General features: G+C 33.5%; 5 protein-coding genes across 8 annotated transcripts; 3 read left to right on the top strand and 2 right to left on the bottom strand.

The window, feature by feature from the left end:
• Positions 1 to 239: 239 nt before the first annotated feature.
• On the bottom strand, positions 240 to 2,186 carry Fln (flightin). 3 transcript variants are annotated; one of them, XM_083103676.1, is made up of 3 exons: positions 2,047 to 2,186; positions 949 to 1,188; positions 240 to 621 (listed from the first exon to the last, which is right to left on the bottom strand). In XM_083103676.1, exons 2-3 carry the CDS (start codon positions 1,149 to 1,151, stop codon positions 378 to 380), a joined length of 447 nt encoding a protein of 148 aa, XP_082959802.1. In that variant the 5' UTR covers positions 1,152 to 1,188; positions 2,047 to 2,186; the 3' UTR covers positions 240 to 377. The 3 variants fall into 3 exon arrangements, with proteins under 3 accessions (XP_082959802.1, XP_082959803.1, XP_082959804.1); XM_083103677.1 differs by having other exon boundaries at positions 2,097 to 2,186; XM_083103678.1 differs by having other exon boundaries at positions 2,128 to 2,146.
• A 1,843-nt stretch (positions 2,187 to 4,029) lies between these two features.
• Beg (malonyl-CoA-acyl carrier protein transacylase beg) lies at positions 4,030 to 5,773 on the top strand. Its single transcript, XM_083103088.1, has 2 exons — positions 4,030 to 5,016; positions 5,201 to 5,773. Exons 1-2 carry the CDS (start codon positions 4,187 to 4,189, stop codon positions 5,640 to 5,642), a joined length of 1,272 nt encoding a protein of 423 aa, XP_082959214.1. The 5' UTR covers positions 4,030 to 4,186; the 3' UTR covers positions 5,643 to 5,773.
• A 306-nt stretch (positions 5,774 to 6,079) lies between these two features.
• On the top strand, positions 6,080 to 7,375 carry Smd1 (small ribonucleoprotein particle protein SmD1). The gene is made up of 4 exons (XM_083103096.1): positions 6,080 to 6,301; positions 6,483 to 6,559; positions 6,721 to 6,918; positions 7,080 to 7,375. The coding sequence occupies exons 1-4, from the start codon at positions 6,288 to 6,290 to the stop codon at positions 7,160 to 7,162; spliced, it is 372 nt and encodes a 123-aa protein (XP_082959222.1). The 5' UTR covers positions 6,080 to 6,287; the 3' UTR covers positions 7,163 to 7,375.
• A 146-nt stretch (positions 7,376 to 7,521) lies between these two features.
• On the top strand, positions 7,522 to 9,024 carry LOC145973585 (uncharacterized). Of its 2 annotated transcripts, none has more exons than XM_083103098.1 (2): positions 7,522 to 7,711; positions 8,561 to 9,024. In XM_083103098.1, the coding sequence occupies exons 1-2, from the start codon at positions 7,582 to 7,584 to the stop codon at positions 8,764 to 8,766; spliced, it is 336 nt and encodes a 111-aa protein (XP_082959224.1). In that variant the 5' UTR covers positions 7,522 to 7,581; the 3' UTR covers positions 8,767 to 9,024. The 2 variants fall into 2 exon arrangements, with proteins under 2 accessions (XP_082959224.1, XP_082959223.1); XM_083103097.1 differs by having other exon boundaries at positions 8,528 to 9,024.
• Positions 9,025 to 9,588: 564 nt separating this feature from the next.
• LOC145973583 (superoxide dismutase [Cu-Zn]-like) lies at positions 9,589 to 13,706 on the bottom strand. The gene is made up of 3 exons (XM_083103095.1): positions 13,233 to 13,706; positions 11,084 to 11,308; positions 9,589 to 10,458 (listed from the first exon to the last, which is right to left on the bottom strand). Exons 1-3 carry the CDS (start codon positions 13,398 to 13,400, stop codon positions 10,204 to 10,206), a joined length of 648 nt encoding a protein of 215 aa, XP_082959221.1. The 5' UTR covers positions 13,401 to 13,706; the 3' UTR covers positions 9,589 to 10,203.
• Between the last annotated feature and the right edge of the window lie 1,475 nt (positions 13,707 to 15,181).

Here is a 15,181-nt window from a genome sequence, read left to right as displayed (position 1 = left end):
AATGATTTCAGTATACATATATCAAATTAATGTACAAATGTACAATATATCACTATAATCCTGCATTTTGCTACGATACATAATAATTGCATTCTCAACTTTATCAATATTAATCACATTTAAATTATAATAATGTCTGTTATTTTATAGAAAGCATCTAATAAAAATTGCAAAGTAAAAATATGATGTATAACACACAAAAACAATTGTATTATATTTATATTAATGTATGTATTCGATTCAATTAGAAGATATATATTAAAACAAAATATTGATAAATAGATGCTCCACTTGATAAATATATGTGTATGAATATGTAAAATTTAATTTGTCTTTTGACGATTATATTTTTATTTTTAATAGAGCAGAAAATGATCTCACAAAATCTTCTGATATTTGAGGCTGTAATAAGCGCGAGTGTGGTAACTATAATGTCTGCATGTAAGATTTATATTGATGAGATTCTTCATATCAGCCGCTCGTTTGAAGCTCTTATCTTTATTTTTCTGATCGTAAGTTCTCAGGATTCTTTCTGCCCATTCCTGGGCTCTAGGTGGTTCGCGAAATAGACCCTTCTGCCTTTGATTAAGATAGTCGATTACATCGTCGTAATAGTTCTTCCTATCAAATAAAACAGATCGTTATAAAGATCGAGTATTGAAAAATAAATTGATCTTTAAATTTTTAAATTTGATAAGTTTAATCCTCGATATATATGGCGATAAAAAAGAATTATATATATATTTCTTATATTTAAAATAAAAAAAATCTATTTTTTTTTAAGCAAAGTTTTACTTAAATTACTCAATTTTACCAAGCGACAAAAAAACAACAAAAGAATCTTCTTCGCACAAAATGGTATTGTTTTTAACTTAATTCAACCTGTGCTTTAATTTCTGATTTAATTTACTAATCTTTATTTTGATATTAATTATTGGATCGACTCACCTATAATCATAAAGATAGTCGTAATTAAGGAATAATGGTCGAACCCAATGATGATTGTAATGAGGTGGTTCGAGCTTTTCCAATTTTAGAACCGGCTTTTCAGGAGCGGCTCCTTCAGCCGGCGCACCTTCCGTTGTACCTTCGGCAGCTGCTGCGGGTTGAGGTTCTTCGATATCCCATGGCGCAGGTTCATCGTCCCACATGATAGTTTCCGCACAAATTCACTTCAATATTGAGCTTCTGCAAATATTAATAAATAAGAAAATAAACGAGTAAACGTGTTAAATAACAAAATTAATCAATTATCTTGAAATTACTACAACTCTCAATTGACTTAATAAATAATTAAAGTTTATTTCTTAACCTTTTTCTAAGGAGTCTTATAATATTAATTACTTTCTCAATTTTAATTATTTTATCAGATTTATTGAATATTTATGATGCTTTCTGTTTTCTCTTTATTGCTACTTGAGAGTAGAAGCATCTGATTAAACGATTCGATTAATTCAATTTTCAATAGGATATATTTAGCCGATTGCATGTATATATACTGTGAAGAAACAGGTCATCGTAAGATACAACAAACCGTTTGGCTAAAGTATCAATTGGTATTTATGGCGAAACTAAATGTCATACCAATCTCCAAATTGGGTTCAAATCAAAAATATCAAAGTAGTACGTACAAAAGTTACTCTCTTTCAATTATAATTCTCCCTTGTTATAAATAAGTCATATATAAATCAAAATAATGGTGATTTGTAAAATATAAATACTATGTGAAAAAATATGAATATTTATATAAATTGTCGCGCGCATTGAGACATTTTATAATATCTTCTACGTAAATCAAAATCATAATTCTTTAGAAGGGAGAAAAGACAAATTTTATAAGAGAATTATGAGAATGATTTCGAAAAGATTCGAGATGCAATTTTTTTTTTATACAGAAGATTTTTTTTAATAGTCAAAGAAGTGTGTATATGTATGTGTCAAAAATAAGATAGTATAGATCAAAAAGCGATTTAAAAGTGCACAGAAAGTTCGTAAAGATAACAATAAAAGACAACTTTTCATATTTATATGAAAACTATGGTTCACTTTGTATTTTTCTCCACGATGCTAAGGATTTTCTTCGGGTGGGTACTTGCGATATCTGCTTTTCGATGCACTCGCACGTACTGCAAAAAAGCCACCCTTCTACGCGCAAGAAGCTCGCTGCTCTTATGTATCTTGCGTTGTTTCGCTTTTATTTTAGCACCTCGAAATCTTTTGCGCCCCCTTTCGTATCTTCGAAAGTGCGTATCCCTATTTCGCTAGGGAGGGGGTAATTTGGCACATGATCCGCGACAATTATTGGCGACTCCTCTTCCTCCGCGTGTCCACACGCATTTGCGTCGACAATTAGCCCGTGATTAACCTGCGCTTCGTCCTTGCGTAACTTTATGAACGCGTTGACATTGAAAAACTAACGTTATTCCTTTGGCTGAAACAGCCGATGTAGATGTTAAAAAAATCAAAGAATGAAATATTTATCATTTTTTTCAGTAAATTAATTTCAGTTTCCCATGTTTGAGTATTGATAGCGATTATTAGCGATTATAGCGATTTGCTTGATGCATTAGATTTGAAATAACTTTTATCATTCTATAAAGCTTTTTCTGTAGTAAAAACATATAAAAATACATCTAATATTAAAATCCTAAAAAAATAAATATTGCAAATTAGTGTTAAAATAAATGTCAAAATAAATTACATATATATAATTTGATTAACATCTCTCGTAATATTTAAATTTCTTACTCTCGCTTTCATTCTCTTTAATATATACGGTAAAGTAATATAAAATTTTGATACACGCAATATACAAGGGACTTTTTTGATTGACATATGCAACCAATTATTACTATTTATAGATCAATTACTGTGGCCCAACTTTAAAGATTCGTGTGCATGAAATGATTTCGCAACAATATCATTGACATCGTACCCTGGTTTACTTACTATTTACGTGTAATAAACAGGATTAAATACATATATTTAATTACATATAATTGGCTTGTAACAATTAAAATTTGGTATCAATTATAAAGCGTATCAGTCGACTGCTATATCTGCATAAATAATATTAAATTTATTACTAATAACAATTTTTGAATGTTATGCACAGATTATTTATTTAATTATCAATCTTAATAAACATATTTAGATTTAATTGATTGATTAATCACTTCAATTGAAAGGAATTAATATAAATATTAATAGATATTTAAAATTAAATTTGAAGAATAATAAAGTTTATTTTTGTTTTATACCTGTAAGTTGAAATTTATTATTATTTTCTTTTTCAAATTTTTATTTTCCAAGATAAATTTGCGTAATCTTAATCAGGAAGAACAATCACTCAAGATATTAATTTTTCAATACCATTTGAGAAAAATGATCTTCGCACAATGGATGAAAGAGTACGAACAGCATCAAAGAGATGAGTGAAAAAAAGGATACGCATCGAACAGAATCGCGCTTTTAAAGCAGACGTGTCCGAATTGATCGAATCCACGTGCAATCGCGTAATGTACTTGTCTAAAGCAGATGTACCTGAATACGTCGAGTGCATAGACATCGTAGCCGCGTGGCTGCTTAAAGCAGACATATCCTTTAGCGAGTGATCGTACATAGTTTGGCACACATGTTACTTAAAGCAGATGATACACGATTCATGAATGTAGTACGGATATGCACCAAACGATGATTTTACCGATAGTAGAAAAGCATGTGGCTAAATAGTTTCAATTCTTCAAAGTGGATGGGGTTGTCGTAGACTTGTCAGAAGATTTAATGATATTTAATTAACGCTTGTAAAATATTTTATTTTATTTTATTATTTTATATTAATATTATACTAGGTTTAATTTCTACTAGGGTAGCGGTTCTGATTGGAGTTTTTTTTTTATATATACTACTTAAATATTTATAACTATACTTAGTATCGATTTTGTAATACTTTATCGACTTTGCACGTATCTACAGAGATGTACAGGCATGATGGCGCTGCCTATGCCACCACTTTATTCTGAATAAAAAAAAAAAAAATTTAATGATGGCCGCTCTCAGGCTTCTTATAGCACGCGTAAGTGCAATTTTAACCTCGAAATATTATACAGATATCAATGCAAACTAATAATTTGCATGTGACACATGAAACAGTTGAAAATACTTATCTTGAAATTAACATGCCAGCATGTTTTCATCAGTAACGATGCTTCAGCGAGCTCTGGTTGGTAAAACAACGCACGGCCTGTCTCGTTTGTTATCCTTAAGCCGGGTTAACAAATTCGCCGATTCCGTTTCTGTGAAAGGAGATGACAGCCCGTCCAATACAGACGAATCGCAGAATAAGTTTTCCACGAGCGATATCGAGACTCCCACTGGTGAAGAAAATGTTGCTCGTCTTTTGAAAGAGGCTGCCACTTATGCCGATGCCGAAGACACGAGTTGGGCGACGAGCCCTTATCCCGCCGATGCTCCAACCTCCGTCGAGGAGGAGAAAGTAAAGCCAAAGATCGAACCCTTGGACACTTGCGTTGTACTTTTTCCAGGACAGGGCACCATCAAAGTTGGCACAGTACAAAAGTACCTGCGCTTCCCACAGGCGAAGGAGTTGTTCGAAATAGCCAATGAGATTCTGGACTTTGATATATTGAAATTGTGTTTAAAAGGTCCCCAGGAGAAGTTGAATCAAACTCGCTACAATCAACCAGCCACAGTGTTAACTTCTTTGGCTGCATTGGAACGGCTTCGCGAAGAGAGACCCAGGGTGTTTGAGACTTGTGTAGCAACTGCAGGTTACAGCATAGGGGAATTGACAGCTCTGATTTTCTCAGGCGTTTTAACTTTCGAGGATGGCATCAGACTGGTCTCTGTCCGAGGGAACGCTATGCAGTATGCTTCTGAGAAATCACCTCAGGGAATGCTATCGGTTTATTGTACACCAGAAGCTAAATTATCAGAGGCATGTAAAGATGCTCAAAAGTGGGCGTTAGATAATGGTGTAGAAGAACCAGTTTGCCAGTAAGTTATTTTATGTATCAGTAAATTATACTTTTATTATATTATGGGAATGTGATGTAGATACTTGAATTATTACAAATCTTAATTTATAATAATTCAATTAAAATTTCTAGTAATTTATAAATAATAATAAATAAAACATTATTATTGTATTCAGATATTATATTAATATTGCATTTTACAGGGTGGCAATATATCTGTATACACAATCAAAGATATTGGCTGGAAATACTATTGCCCTTGAATACATAGAAAAGAATGCAGAGAAATATAAGCTTAGAAAATTAACCAGGCTGCCTGTATCAGGAGCATTTCACACAAAATTGATGGAACCTGCGCTCAAGTCCTTCGGCAAGATGCTGTATACAGTGGAATTAGATACTCCTAGGTGTCAAGTTTATTCGAATTACAAAGCACATCCTTATGAGAATTTAAAAGTAGTTAAGAAATATTTGCTGAAACAAATTATATCTCCTGTGAAGTGGGAGCAAAGTATGCAGTTAATGTATAACAGAACTCCGGGGACAAATTTCCCGCGAACGTTCGATGTGGGATCGGGAGGAAAAATGGCAACCATCTTGAAGCTAATTAACGCAAAGGCGCACGATCACTGCATATCCGTCTAAGTTCTTTTCTATAGCATAAAAAATCATCAGTACACATTACTATTTTGTACATAATTCGCGAACTTTATTACAGTATCGTTCCAGTTGTGCCTCTTATGCAAGAAATAAAGGAGAGGAATTTTATAAACATATATGAAATTTTATTTGTTATTTAAATATATATTCGACGAAACATCTTTTCCTAATATTCTATAAATTTCATTATTTCTTATTTAGGAACTTTGATGGATTTGCAATTTTAATTAAAAAAGAAGGGATATATTCCTCTTAATGATATATTATTTTATATATCATATTTTGTAGTATTATTATTTATATGCAAATTATACAAAAATAATGGATTATTTTTATAAGAAATAATTCATTTTCATTCTTTTCTTTTCTGGTGAGTAAAGTAGATAGTTTTCGAAATGAATTTTTTTTTTTTTATTTTAGAGTATAAAAGAAAGCCTGGGGGTTACTCATCCAGCTATTTTTCGAAATGAAAACGTGGTTCATATATATACCGCCATCTACAATGACGAGAAAACACATCGTCCAACTTTACTCGAGTGACTCGAGTTTTCCTCCTCCATTCAAACTTGTCGATCAAAATTGCCGGTGCTGACAGCGAGTTGTTTGTAATATTATTATACTAGTCTTATCATGAAGCTAGTAAGGTAAGTAAGATACAGCGAAAGATGCAAAAATTAGAGGAGATATTATAATACAATTAAGTGATTCAAGCACATAATGATTTATCTGTGAAAGATGATATTTCTTTGTACAACATAACCTAAACCATCAATACTCGCGCGAAAACATTAATTAAGGAATTAATACTTTTGTGCTTTTTTTCAGATTTTTGATGAAACTCAGTCACGAGACTGTGACAATAGAACTAAAAAATGGTACTCAAGTCACCGGTACAATTACAGGTACGTTAATAAAGAAATTTACTTAACATGGGTATTAAGTTAGGACACAAGATTAATGTGTAATAGTTCAATATATAATCATGAAACTTTATATATGAAGGATATATTATTGTTCTTACTAGAATATATAAATCATAAATTAAATTTTTGCTCTATTATAGGTGTAGATGTGGCAATGAACACACATTTGAAAACAGTGAAAATGACAATAAAGAATCGTGACCCGATACAATTGGAAACCCTAAGCTTGCGAGGAAATAATATTAGGTATTACATTCTGCCGGATTCTCTTCCGTTAGAAACATTGCTGATAGACGACACACCAAAAGCTAAGGCTAAGAAGAAAGAAGCTGCAAGAGGTATATTAAATATGTACTATATATTGAACGTAAAACATTAATTAATAATTAATTGTAATTTCATATATCATTTGATATAAAATACTTGTTTAGAAAGTTTTTATAATGATAAAAATTTTCTTATTTCTTTTTTTCAACTACAAATCATATTGTATTTGTAGGTGCAGCACGTGGCAGAGGACGTGGCGCTAGAGGTGGTAGAGGTGGCAGGGGTGGCCGAGGTAGAGGGAGAGGCAGGCGATAGTGACATTAATATAATATATTTTTCAAGTATTTAACACACAAATTTTTTATCTTAAGAGGAGAAAAAAATTATACATATACATATATATATATGTATATATATGTATATATATCATTTAAACTAATTATACGATTAAACTAAATCAATAAGACTTTTTCTGTACGAATTAAATATTATGAGGACTTTCTGAATAAAAAATATTGACAAAAGCAATCAATATTCCATTAATTATTGCATTTAAAAATGATTGTATATTAAACTGCTTTAATATGAGTTTGCTTTTGTTATCCGCGTGACAAACTTCAACGTAAACTTGTGCCTAACCACTTCTTTGTCAATATTTACATAAGGCGAAATCACGAAAACTCAAACAATGTAACCCATATCTCGTGACGATTCATCTAACAAAATGTTCGCGTATGATTATGTGGAGATCATCAAAAAAGTTGATCATCAATTGCATACAGTTTGTCATTAGATGTGGTCGCATTAATTACGATATTGAAGAATTGGAAGATATACCGAATTATGACGTCCAGGATGTTCCTAGTAATATAGCGTTATAAGCATAATATAATTGTCTTTGCGCCGCAGTTTCGAGAAATGCATTTTTCTAGACTGTAATTTGATAGTAGCGAAAAACTAGATTATTATATCGCGTAATAAAAACAAATCGATAATGCAAAGTGATCATTTAATTAATTTTTTATTTAATTTATAAAAGAATATGTACACAAATATTATTTGTAATATTTTAATTATATAACTTGAAAAAATTTTATAGAGTTTGATATTCATATATATAGAAATTCATATATATAGATATTCATATATATAGAAATATTTAAAAAGTATTAATATTGAATTGTGAAAACTGTGCAAGATTGAATTATACAATCACTATTAAAATAACTATATCTTTAACAATATAGCGAAACACCAAATCAAATAACACTAACAATAAGATATAGTGATATAGTGTATTTATTCTTATTATTCTAATATTTCATTGTATTTGTGTGTATATAATCGCAGATAATATAACAGCAAGACAAAATTTTATATTTTTATAAAAATTGAGCGAAAAAAGAAAAAAAGAAATGAGAAAATTATAGTAATCCTAGAATATCTCGAGGGATAAATTACTGTGTCGAGACACATTGTTGAAATATTTATCATAATTCATAACGTTGTAAAACGTATCGTGATGTATACAAAATAAGATTTCGCGGTCGATTATCTCTCGAAACAATACGAATCACTGCTGACCGACTTTACCCGTTCTCGGTCGTGCGGCGCAATCCGGGGCGGAATCGATCAATATTACAACCCCCTGGCATAGCTTAAAGTTGCGGCGAAATATAGAGCATTCAAACGAAGAGTTCAACGTCCCCGCAGTTCATTTCCAACCGCAAACGTTCGGGCTACCGTGGCAACCGTGGCAGAATGATCTCCAACACCGACCGGATGCCCCGGGTACGAGAAGAACCTCGCCGCCGGAAGTGGTTACCAAGATGCTGCGAGCCCTAGAGGAGATGGGCGAGCCAGTGGGACCGTTGGCGATCGAGAAGATGCGCGGGAATCCGTCTGAATCCCTGCAATAAATCGTCGCTGCATCCAGGAAACGATGAAGATGAGTCCTTGAGTCGCGCAGCTTCAGTGACTTCGGATCTTTTGAACCTGGATTCTCTAAAGTTCATTAATACTTTGGATTCTCATATTTATGGATTCTCGATAGAAGTGAACGATTCGTCTATGTAAAATATTCGACATTTTATAATTTTACTTTTCTCCTTTTTCCTTATTGAAATGTTTAAGTTATATCCTAGTTATGTATAATAAAATATGCATATAGAAATAAACTGACGCATATGATATTTAAAAGATCTAGAAATTTGCAAGTTTAAAATTGTTGTCAAAAATTATTGATTAAATTTTTAATATACAATCATGTATTTTGCATAGTTATCGTATTGCCGAATTTTTATTTGATCGGAAAATGTATTGGCAATAAAACCTATAAATAATAAAATTTCGTTTTATGATAAAAAAACTCGGTTCGATTTTCGAATTGAATTTTATTTTCAATTCTTGATTTACCTTACATGTACGCCTGGCAATGGTTTCATTTTTGTCAAGTTTTATTGTAAAGTGAAAAATTCGAACCATGTAATTTATAAAGAGAATTTAAGAAAATTTTTTAGATATACATATAAGATAGTATCATTTTAATATAATTATATATTTATTGTTATTATTTAAGCATTTGCGATTAGTGTTACAATTTTTTGCCATTTTTCTGGCCATTCTTACGAAACAAAAAAAATAATTTATTAATTTTTTTACTGATTTTTTTTTCTGAAATTATTTATACAATACGGGAGAACAAAAAGTTAAATAAGAATGTAATATGTGTTCGATACATATTTGGTTATATTTATTTATTGATCGGTGGACACAATTAAATTAATAGCGAACGAAATAGCGATAGGCAATATTTTTTAAATTAATTCAGTTGAATGTAATTTAAATGCACAGTAGTATGACCCGCAAGCTTGTATTATTTAGTTAAAAAAGAAAAATAATCGAGAAATAAAACATTAATAATTTATTTTAAAAGAAACTCTTAAGATTTGAAATATGAAAAGAAAAAATTTCATGAAAATGTTTGAATATTTATAGAACAATGGGGAGGATATAGCGTCTAGTTAAATTTTGAAAAGTTTAAAAAGAAAAAATCTTACTCTCTAAAAGTGAATCAGTGTATTATCACTGTAATCAGTGCTGTATTATCACTGAAAAACAGTAAATACTCACTGATTACAAGCAGTTATAAGTACAGCACTGATTACAGTGATAATACACTGATTCACTTTTAGAGAGTAGTTTTCGACAAGAAATAAATCATTTCGCTCATTATACAAATATGTTATTATCAAAGATGTTGCCTTCTACGCGTATCATTTTACGTGAATTTAAGTACAACAGCCTTTAGTGAACAAAGTATATAATAGTCGAATTCGATGTTTAAAAAAATCCCTTTACAAAAATCCGATGACACCGCAGGCAACCCGGGCACCCGCCGACCCGGTCTTGAGACTCTCCTCGGTACCGCCGCGACCGAGATCGTCGGGTTTCTCGTGTATCACCACAGCCCTACCGATCGCCCCACGAACACCCACCAGGCTCAAGTAGTGATCTATGCCATCGATATGCGCCACTCCGTCCTGTCCGACCTCGATATTGCCGAGATCGCCGACGTGACGCAACGGATCGCTCGGTGCTCCGTGATTCACCTGAAACGTAATCGCTCTTCGTTTACCGTAATGGAATGGAGAGAGTTATAATACGTTATCGTGACGAGAAAATCGCGGCTCAATCCGCGTGGCACGAAGCTATCTATTTTGCGCTAATCGCGTTATATTTGCATCTTGGAAAGTTCGATGCAACGACTAGAACGAAGATAATACTCTTTTTCCAAGAACTTGAGAGAATTTAAATCTGCAAATTTTATTTCCTCGACATTTTCAGAAGAATTTCTCTTCAAGGTCTCAAGAAAGTGGGTCAGCCACTTTCAAGCAACCCTTCATTTACAAATGCAAATATCATTCTGTTGCCGCGTATTACTGCGAAAACAACTGTGGAAGAAAATTATCCGAGTGAATTTTTCGTGACGCTATGTTGGAAATATTTCGCGTAATTTGAAAAACTTTTCATTGTTCTTGTAAATTTCTAATTTTCTAAAACAAGCTGTCTAATGTGAAATTTGTATCTCGTTAATATATTTTCAGAAATAGCTAAAAAGATAATTATAATTTGTTAATTTGATAATTCTAATAATAATTATAATTTGATAATTTTAATTTGTTTATACTTTGATTGCGAAGCATATAATTTAAAATTGCAATATAACGCTGTTACCATGTAGGGATTGAAATGCGGGCCCGCCGAATTGCATCCCTTCGTCAGATTCCCTTTCTCGTGCACGTGGAATCCATGCAAGCCCGGGCTTAATCCCGAGACTGTGCCCGTGACCTTAACTCCTTCGGGATACTGTTCCAGCGTTAGGATTCCACGGGGTCCATTTATCGGCGAACCATCCTCATCGAGAGCTTTCAACTCCACCACGGCCTTCAGACCGATTGCCTTTAGGCACAGTTTAAAGAAACTTCAGATTTATTTTGCACATCATTTCGATAAATAAAATCAATATAAATAAATTTTTGGAATATTTTTAGCTCTCAACGATTCAATTTTTTATCAATCTCGCGATTCATCGAGAATCCATGGACTTGCAAGTTCGCGGAACGAAAACCTATGCAACAGGACTTACGGAAGCAATTTGTTACAGGTCGATTAATCCATGAATGCAGCGAGCGAAGAGTTCCCGCAGGAACACGTAGAGCGGAAATTGATAATGACACGTCTGCGTATCGAGTGATACACTATAAAGTACTCGCGTGAACGGTACTTCCCGTCTAATTTAATCTATCCACTGAATCGCATTAGTCGCGCCACGACTTTGCCTCGCGCGACTCGGATGGACGTGTTTTTTTTTTTTTTTTAGACCAAGTTGCGCGGTTCACGGGTGAAATCAGCAATTACTATGCGCGACTATAAGGGTGTAATCTACGGCGACGATGGAACGACTAGTAGAAACTACGCGCAAGGTCGGACCAAAGGGAATCGCCGACTCGTTAGAACTGCACGAACGCTCGTAGTGAAAGCGTCGACGGGACGACCCGCGTTACTCGACGTCCTCGGCGCGACGTTTAAATAACCTGATGGCTAATTATGCAAATTTCCGTATTAATGATGCGCTATGTGGTTAATGACTAATAATGGAAGACGCACGCGAGATACATGTGTATGGGTCGACGAATTGTATCGCCACGTTTGTCTTAGTGTCGCGAAGGCTGGAGAAGTCACGCGCGTAGAAATGTTTATGTTAAAAATACACGAAGAGAGAGAAAAAATAGATGTAGAGTCGCTTAAAACGATATATCGGTTTAATAAGATTGAAGGAAACCCTATACCTTCTTCATAGAAAAGGGAATCGATTAATTTTCACAAAAATGAATAACAATGGTTGAGCGTAAATATTCCTATTTGTTTTCGAATTGATTATTCGTATTTTTTTATTATTAATTTATGAGTTAAATAAAAATACATATACATACATGATAGTATATATGTAATATAAATACATTTATATATTGATACAAAAGTTAAAAGTTGATGCAACTGATGTATATGTTTGTATATGTAGATATTAATAATAAAATAATAATTATTTTGTTGTACTATCTTGTAAATAATATTAAATGATTGCTATTTCAATAACACTCGAACAGATGATGCTTGTAACATCAACATGGTTATTATCATTAGCACGCAAGGCTATAAGTATGACGATATCGATTACTGAAAATATTGAAACGGTAATAAATAGTAACTATATACAGAAGAATTTGCACTACCAAGTTTAAAATCAACAATTTGTATTAATGTTGATAAATACGCAATGATTGTAATTTTGTTAAAAAAGTGAAAGGATGAGAGCTGAACATTTTCGTTGAACTCTGACGAGATTATATAATGCATTTCAAGTCACGAAGAGATTTGCATAAGACTTGAAATGATGTAAAATGAGAAGATTGATCGCAATTATCCGGTCGAAACCAAGAACTTTAAAGTAAAGTATGACTAAAACTCTAGAGGTTGATTGCCCAAAATTTTCTTTCAAAAGTGAAAAAGTAGAAATTGCGAATATTCCTTTATTAGCATTGTCTAATGATATTATAATGATATCTCTTTCATTGTAATTTTATATTTATAGAATGAAATTATATATCGATTAGATTGATAACAGAAATAGCGATTAATATTGCATTATTATTATTTTCAATAATTGTATAAAAACAATAAAATTCTTTCAAATTATATATATAAAATCATGTGTAATTAGATATATAAAAAATACATCATCGGAAATGATATCGATTTTCAGTAATTAATATCGGAATATTAACATATCGAATAATAACAAGAAAAAAATATAAATACGTACAAAATAATATGGTTCCATGTAGACCTCATAAAGATCGCTTCTGGTCCCAGGATAACCGGGTAGGCTCCTGATGAATAATGTTCTGTCGTTCATCGAGACCATCATTCTGTCGTACAGTCCGGCCCTCGCGATCGAGATCATACCAATCACTATCAACAGTCGCCACATCTCGCGAACTTAGGGAAGCCGGACGAATTAACAACGATTTGGTCCTCGCGAGGAATCCTCCAAGTCGATCGGAGGATAAAACGGGTCTGACGATAGAACTCGACGGCGTCTTCAAGACTTGCCGCTGTTTCTCCTTCTCTCTTCCTTGCTACCGTTTTTCCTCCTCTTCTTCTTCGATTCGATCGCAACGAGATCTGGCAGCTCGAGATTCATCCACTTCCCGCGATAACGATCTTCGCGCTGTACCGATCAGGGAGCTGCCTTCGAGACCACCGCTCTTCGAAGACTGCCCTTCTTGTAGAAGAAGAAGAAGAAGAAGAAGTGGTAGAAGCCACCGGTTCGATTCCCCCGTGTGGCGTGTATTTATACGTTACGTCATCGGCGAGTCACGACGAGGACGAGGTAGATTGGTTCTTGGGCGCCAAGCTCGAGAGACAAGCCAAAACACCAGGGAGTCCTGATCGCGCGGACGAGCGATATCGATTTGACTAGACACAATCTCGAATTACTAACTCGATCCGCGGATGCGAAACGCGTTGGCCCTTCTTCTTGAAACGTCAGATCGGTGCATCGACTCGATGTGCGTACACTTCCATGCACGTGGCGAGAGACCAGCCGGGTGAAAGCGAGATGTGCCCGCGGGCGCCTCTCGCTATGGGCTGATGCCGTTGATACCGCAGGTTAATCTGGTCAGTCATCTAGGTGAACGCTAAAAACTGCGAAAACCAGGACGCGCAATTTTCGCGGTTATCCAACCGGAATGGTGATGGCTGTTGCGCGAATTACTCGCCATCATGGAGAATGGTAATTGACCCGAATGATACGTTATTTTTGAAGAAGAACTAAGAATATTATTAATAGCTGCATCAGAGAATAAATGATTGCCAATTCTATTTGTACTTCATGCGTCATAATTTATGTTAAATCTTTCCTCGCCTAAAAATAAAAAGCTTAATTTATATTTGGAAAAATACTATTATTATTTTATGAGAATGCGAACATTAATGTATATCTATTAATTGGTAGACTCCTTTTTTAATTGTAGGAAATTGTGTCTTTAATTTTCAAAGACGAACGAAGGAATAAATAATTAAAGGTTTATACATAAAATAAAAATTACACGACTCATCTTGTAATACTGGTTCTGTGAAAAAAGTAATAGGATTGTTCGAATTCTATGCTATATTAATAGAACTACAAAAAACATATGCTAGTAATGCAATTTGAATATCAGACTTGAATATCAAGATTAAATCTTATTAAAATTCATCATGAATATTAAATAGTTTTTTTTCGTTGATGTTGGCACTTTATTAAATTTTACCGAATTGTTTTTGGTGGACTTGTACATAAGTCAGACACTTCTGATCTCAAACTTTTGAGTTCAAACTTTTGTTTTCTCCGAAGATTTGAAACACGATATAAATTTTATTTGCATAATTACGGTAATTCATATACGCGAATATATGCGAATGAAAACCTGAAGATCGTAGCATTATTTATTGTACGCGCTGACGATTCGCGTCCTTTAATTCTGATGATGCCATAATTTGATATCGTTCCCGGGAATATGCGATGCAATGCGTTGGATTTTTCATCGCGTTCAAACAATGATTTACAATTATGCGCGACTATAAAATTCTCTCGTAGAAAACAACGAGTGATAGCGGTGAGAGAGACACGAGGCGGAGGCTGTAGAATCCCTCGGTATACATCCGAGTATAGATAGGTAGGTCAAGCACGGCTGGATAGTACTACTTCAAGGTGGTTGTACTGGTTCG

The sequence above is a fragment of the Camponotus vicinus genome, unplaced genomic scaffold, assembly GCF_025532165.1.
Source record: "Camponotus vicinus isolate PSW18456_S1 unplaced genomic scaffold, iyCamVici1.0 SCAF_6, whole genome shotgun sequence".
Lineage (NCBI taxonomy): Eukaryota > Metazoa > Arthropoda > Insecta > Hymenoptera > Formicidae > Camponotus > Camponotus vicinus.
The sequence above is the reverse complement of the archived record's forward strand: the minus strand, read 5'-3'. Positions and strand labels throughout refer to the sequence as shown.

Bases quoted from the DNA above. Each gene is read 5' to 3' on its own strand.
- Fln (XM_083103676.1), bottom strand. From the start codon at position 1,151: ATGTGGGACGATGAACCTGCGCCATGGGATATCGAAGAACCTCAACCC. The intron at 622-948 runs GTGAGTCGATCC...TTTATTTGATAG, and splicing joins GACTATCTTTATGATTATAG to GAAGAACTATTACGACGATG.
- Beg (XM_083103088.1), top strand. From the start codon at position 4,187: ATGTTTTCATCAGTAACGATGCTTCAGCGAGCTCTGGTTGGTAAAACA. The intron at 5,017-5,200 runs GTAAGTTATTTT...TGCATTTTACAG, and splicing joins GTAGAAGAACCAGTTTGCCA to GGTGGCAATATATCTGTATA.
- Smd1 (XM_083103096.1), top strand. The intron at 6,560-6,720 runs GTACGTTAATAA...GCTCTATTATAG, and splicing joins AGTCACCGGTACAATTACAG to GTGTAGATGTGGCAATGAAC. The intron at 6,919-7,079 runs GTATATTAAATA...TTGTATTTGTAG, and splicing joins GAAGAAAGAAGCTGCAAGAG to GTGCAGCACGTGGCAGAGGA.
- LOC145973585 (XM_083103097.1), top strand. From the start codon at position 7,582: ATGATTATGTGGAGATCATCAAAAAAGTTGATCATCAATTGCATACAG. The intron at 7,712-8,527 runs GTAATATAGCGT...GGCGAAATATAG, and splicing joins TGACGTCCAGGATGTTCCTA to AGCATTCAAACGAAGAGTTC.
- LOC145973583 (XM_083103095.1), bottom strand. From the start codon at position 13,400: ATGTGGCGACTGTTGATAGTGATTGGTATGATCTCGATCGCGAGGGCC. The intron at 11,309-13,232 runs GTACGTATTTAT...CTGTGCCTAAAG, and splicing joins ACATGGAACCATATTATTTT to GCAATCGGTCTGAAGGCCGT. The intron at 10,459-11,083 runs GTAACAGCGTTA...ATTACGTTTCAG, and splicing joins CGCATTTCAATCCCTACATG to GTGAATCACGGAGCACCGAG.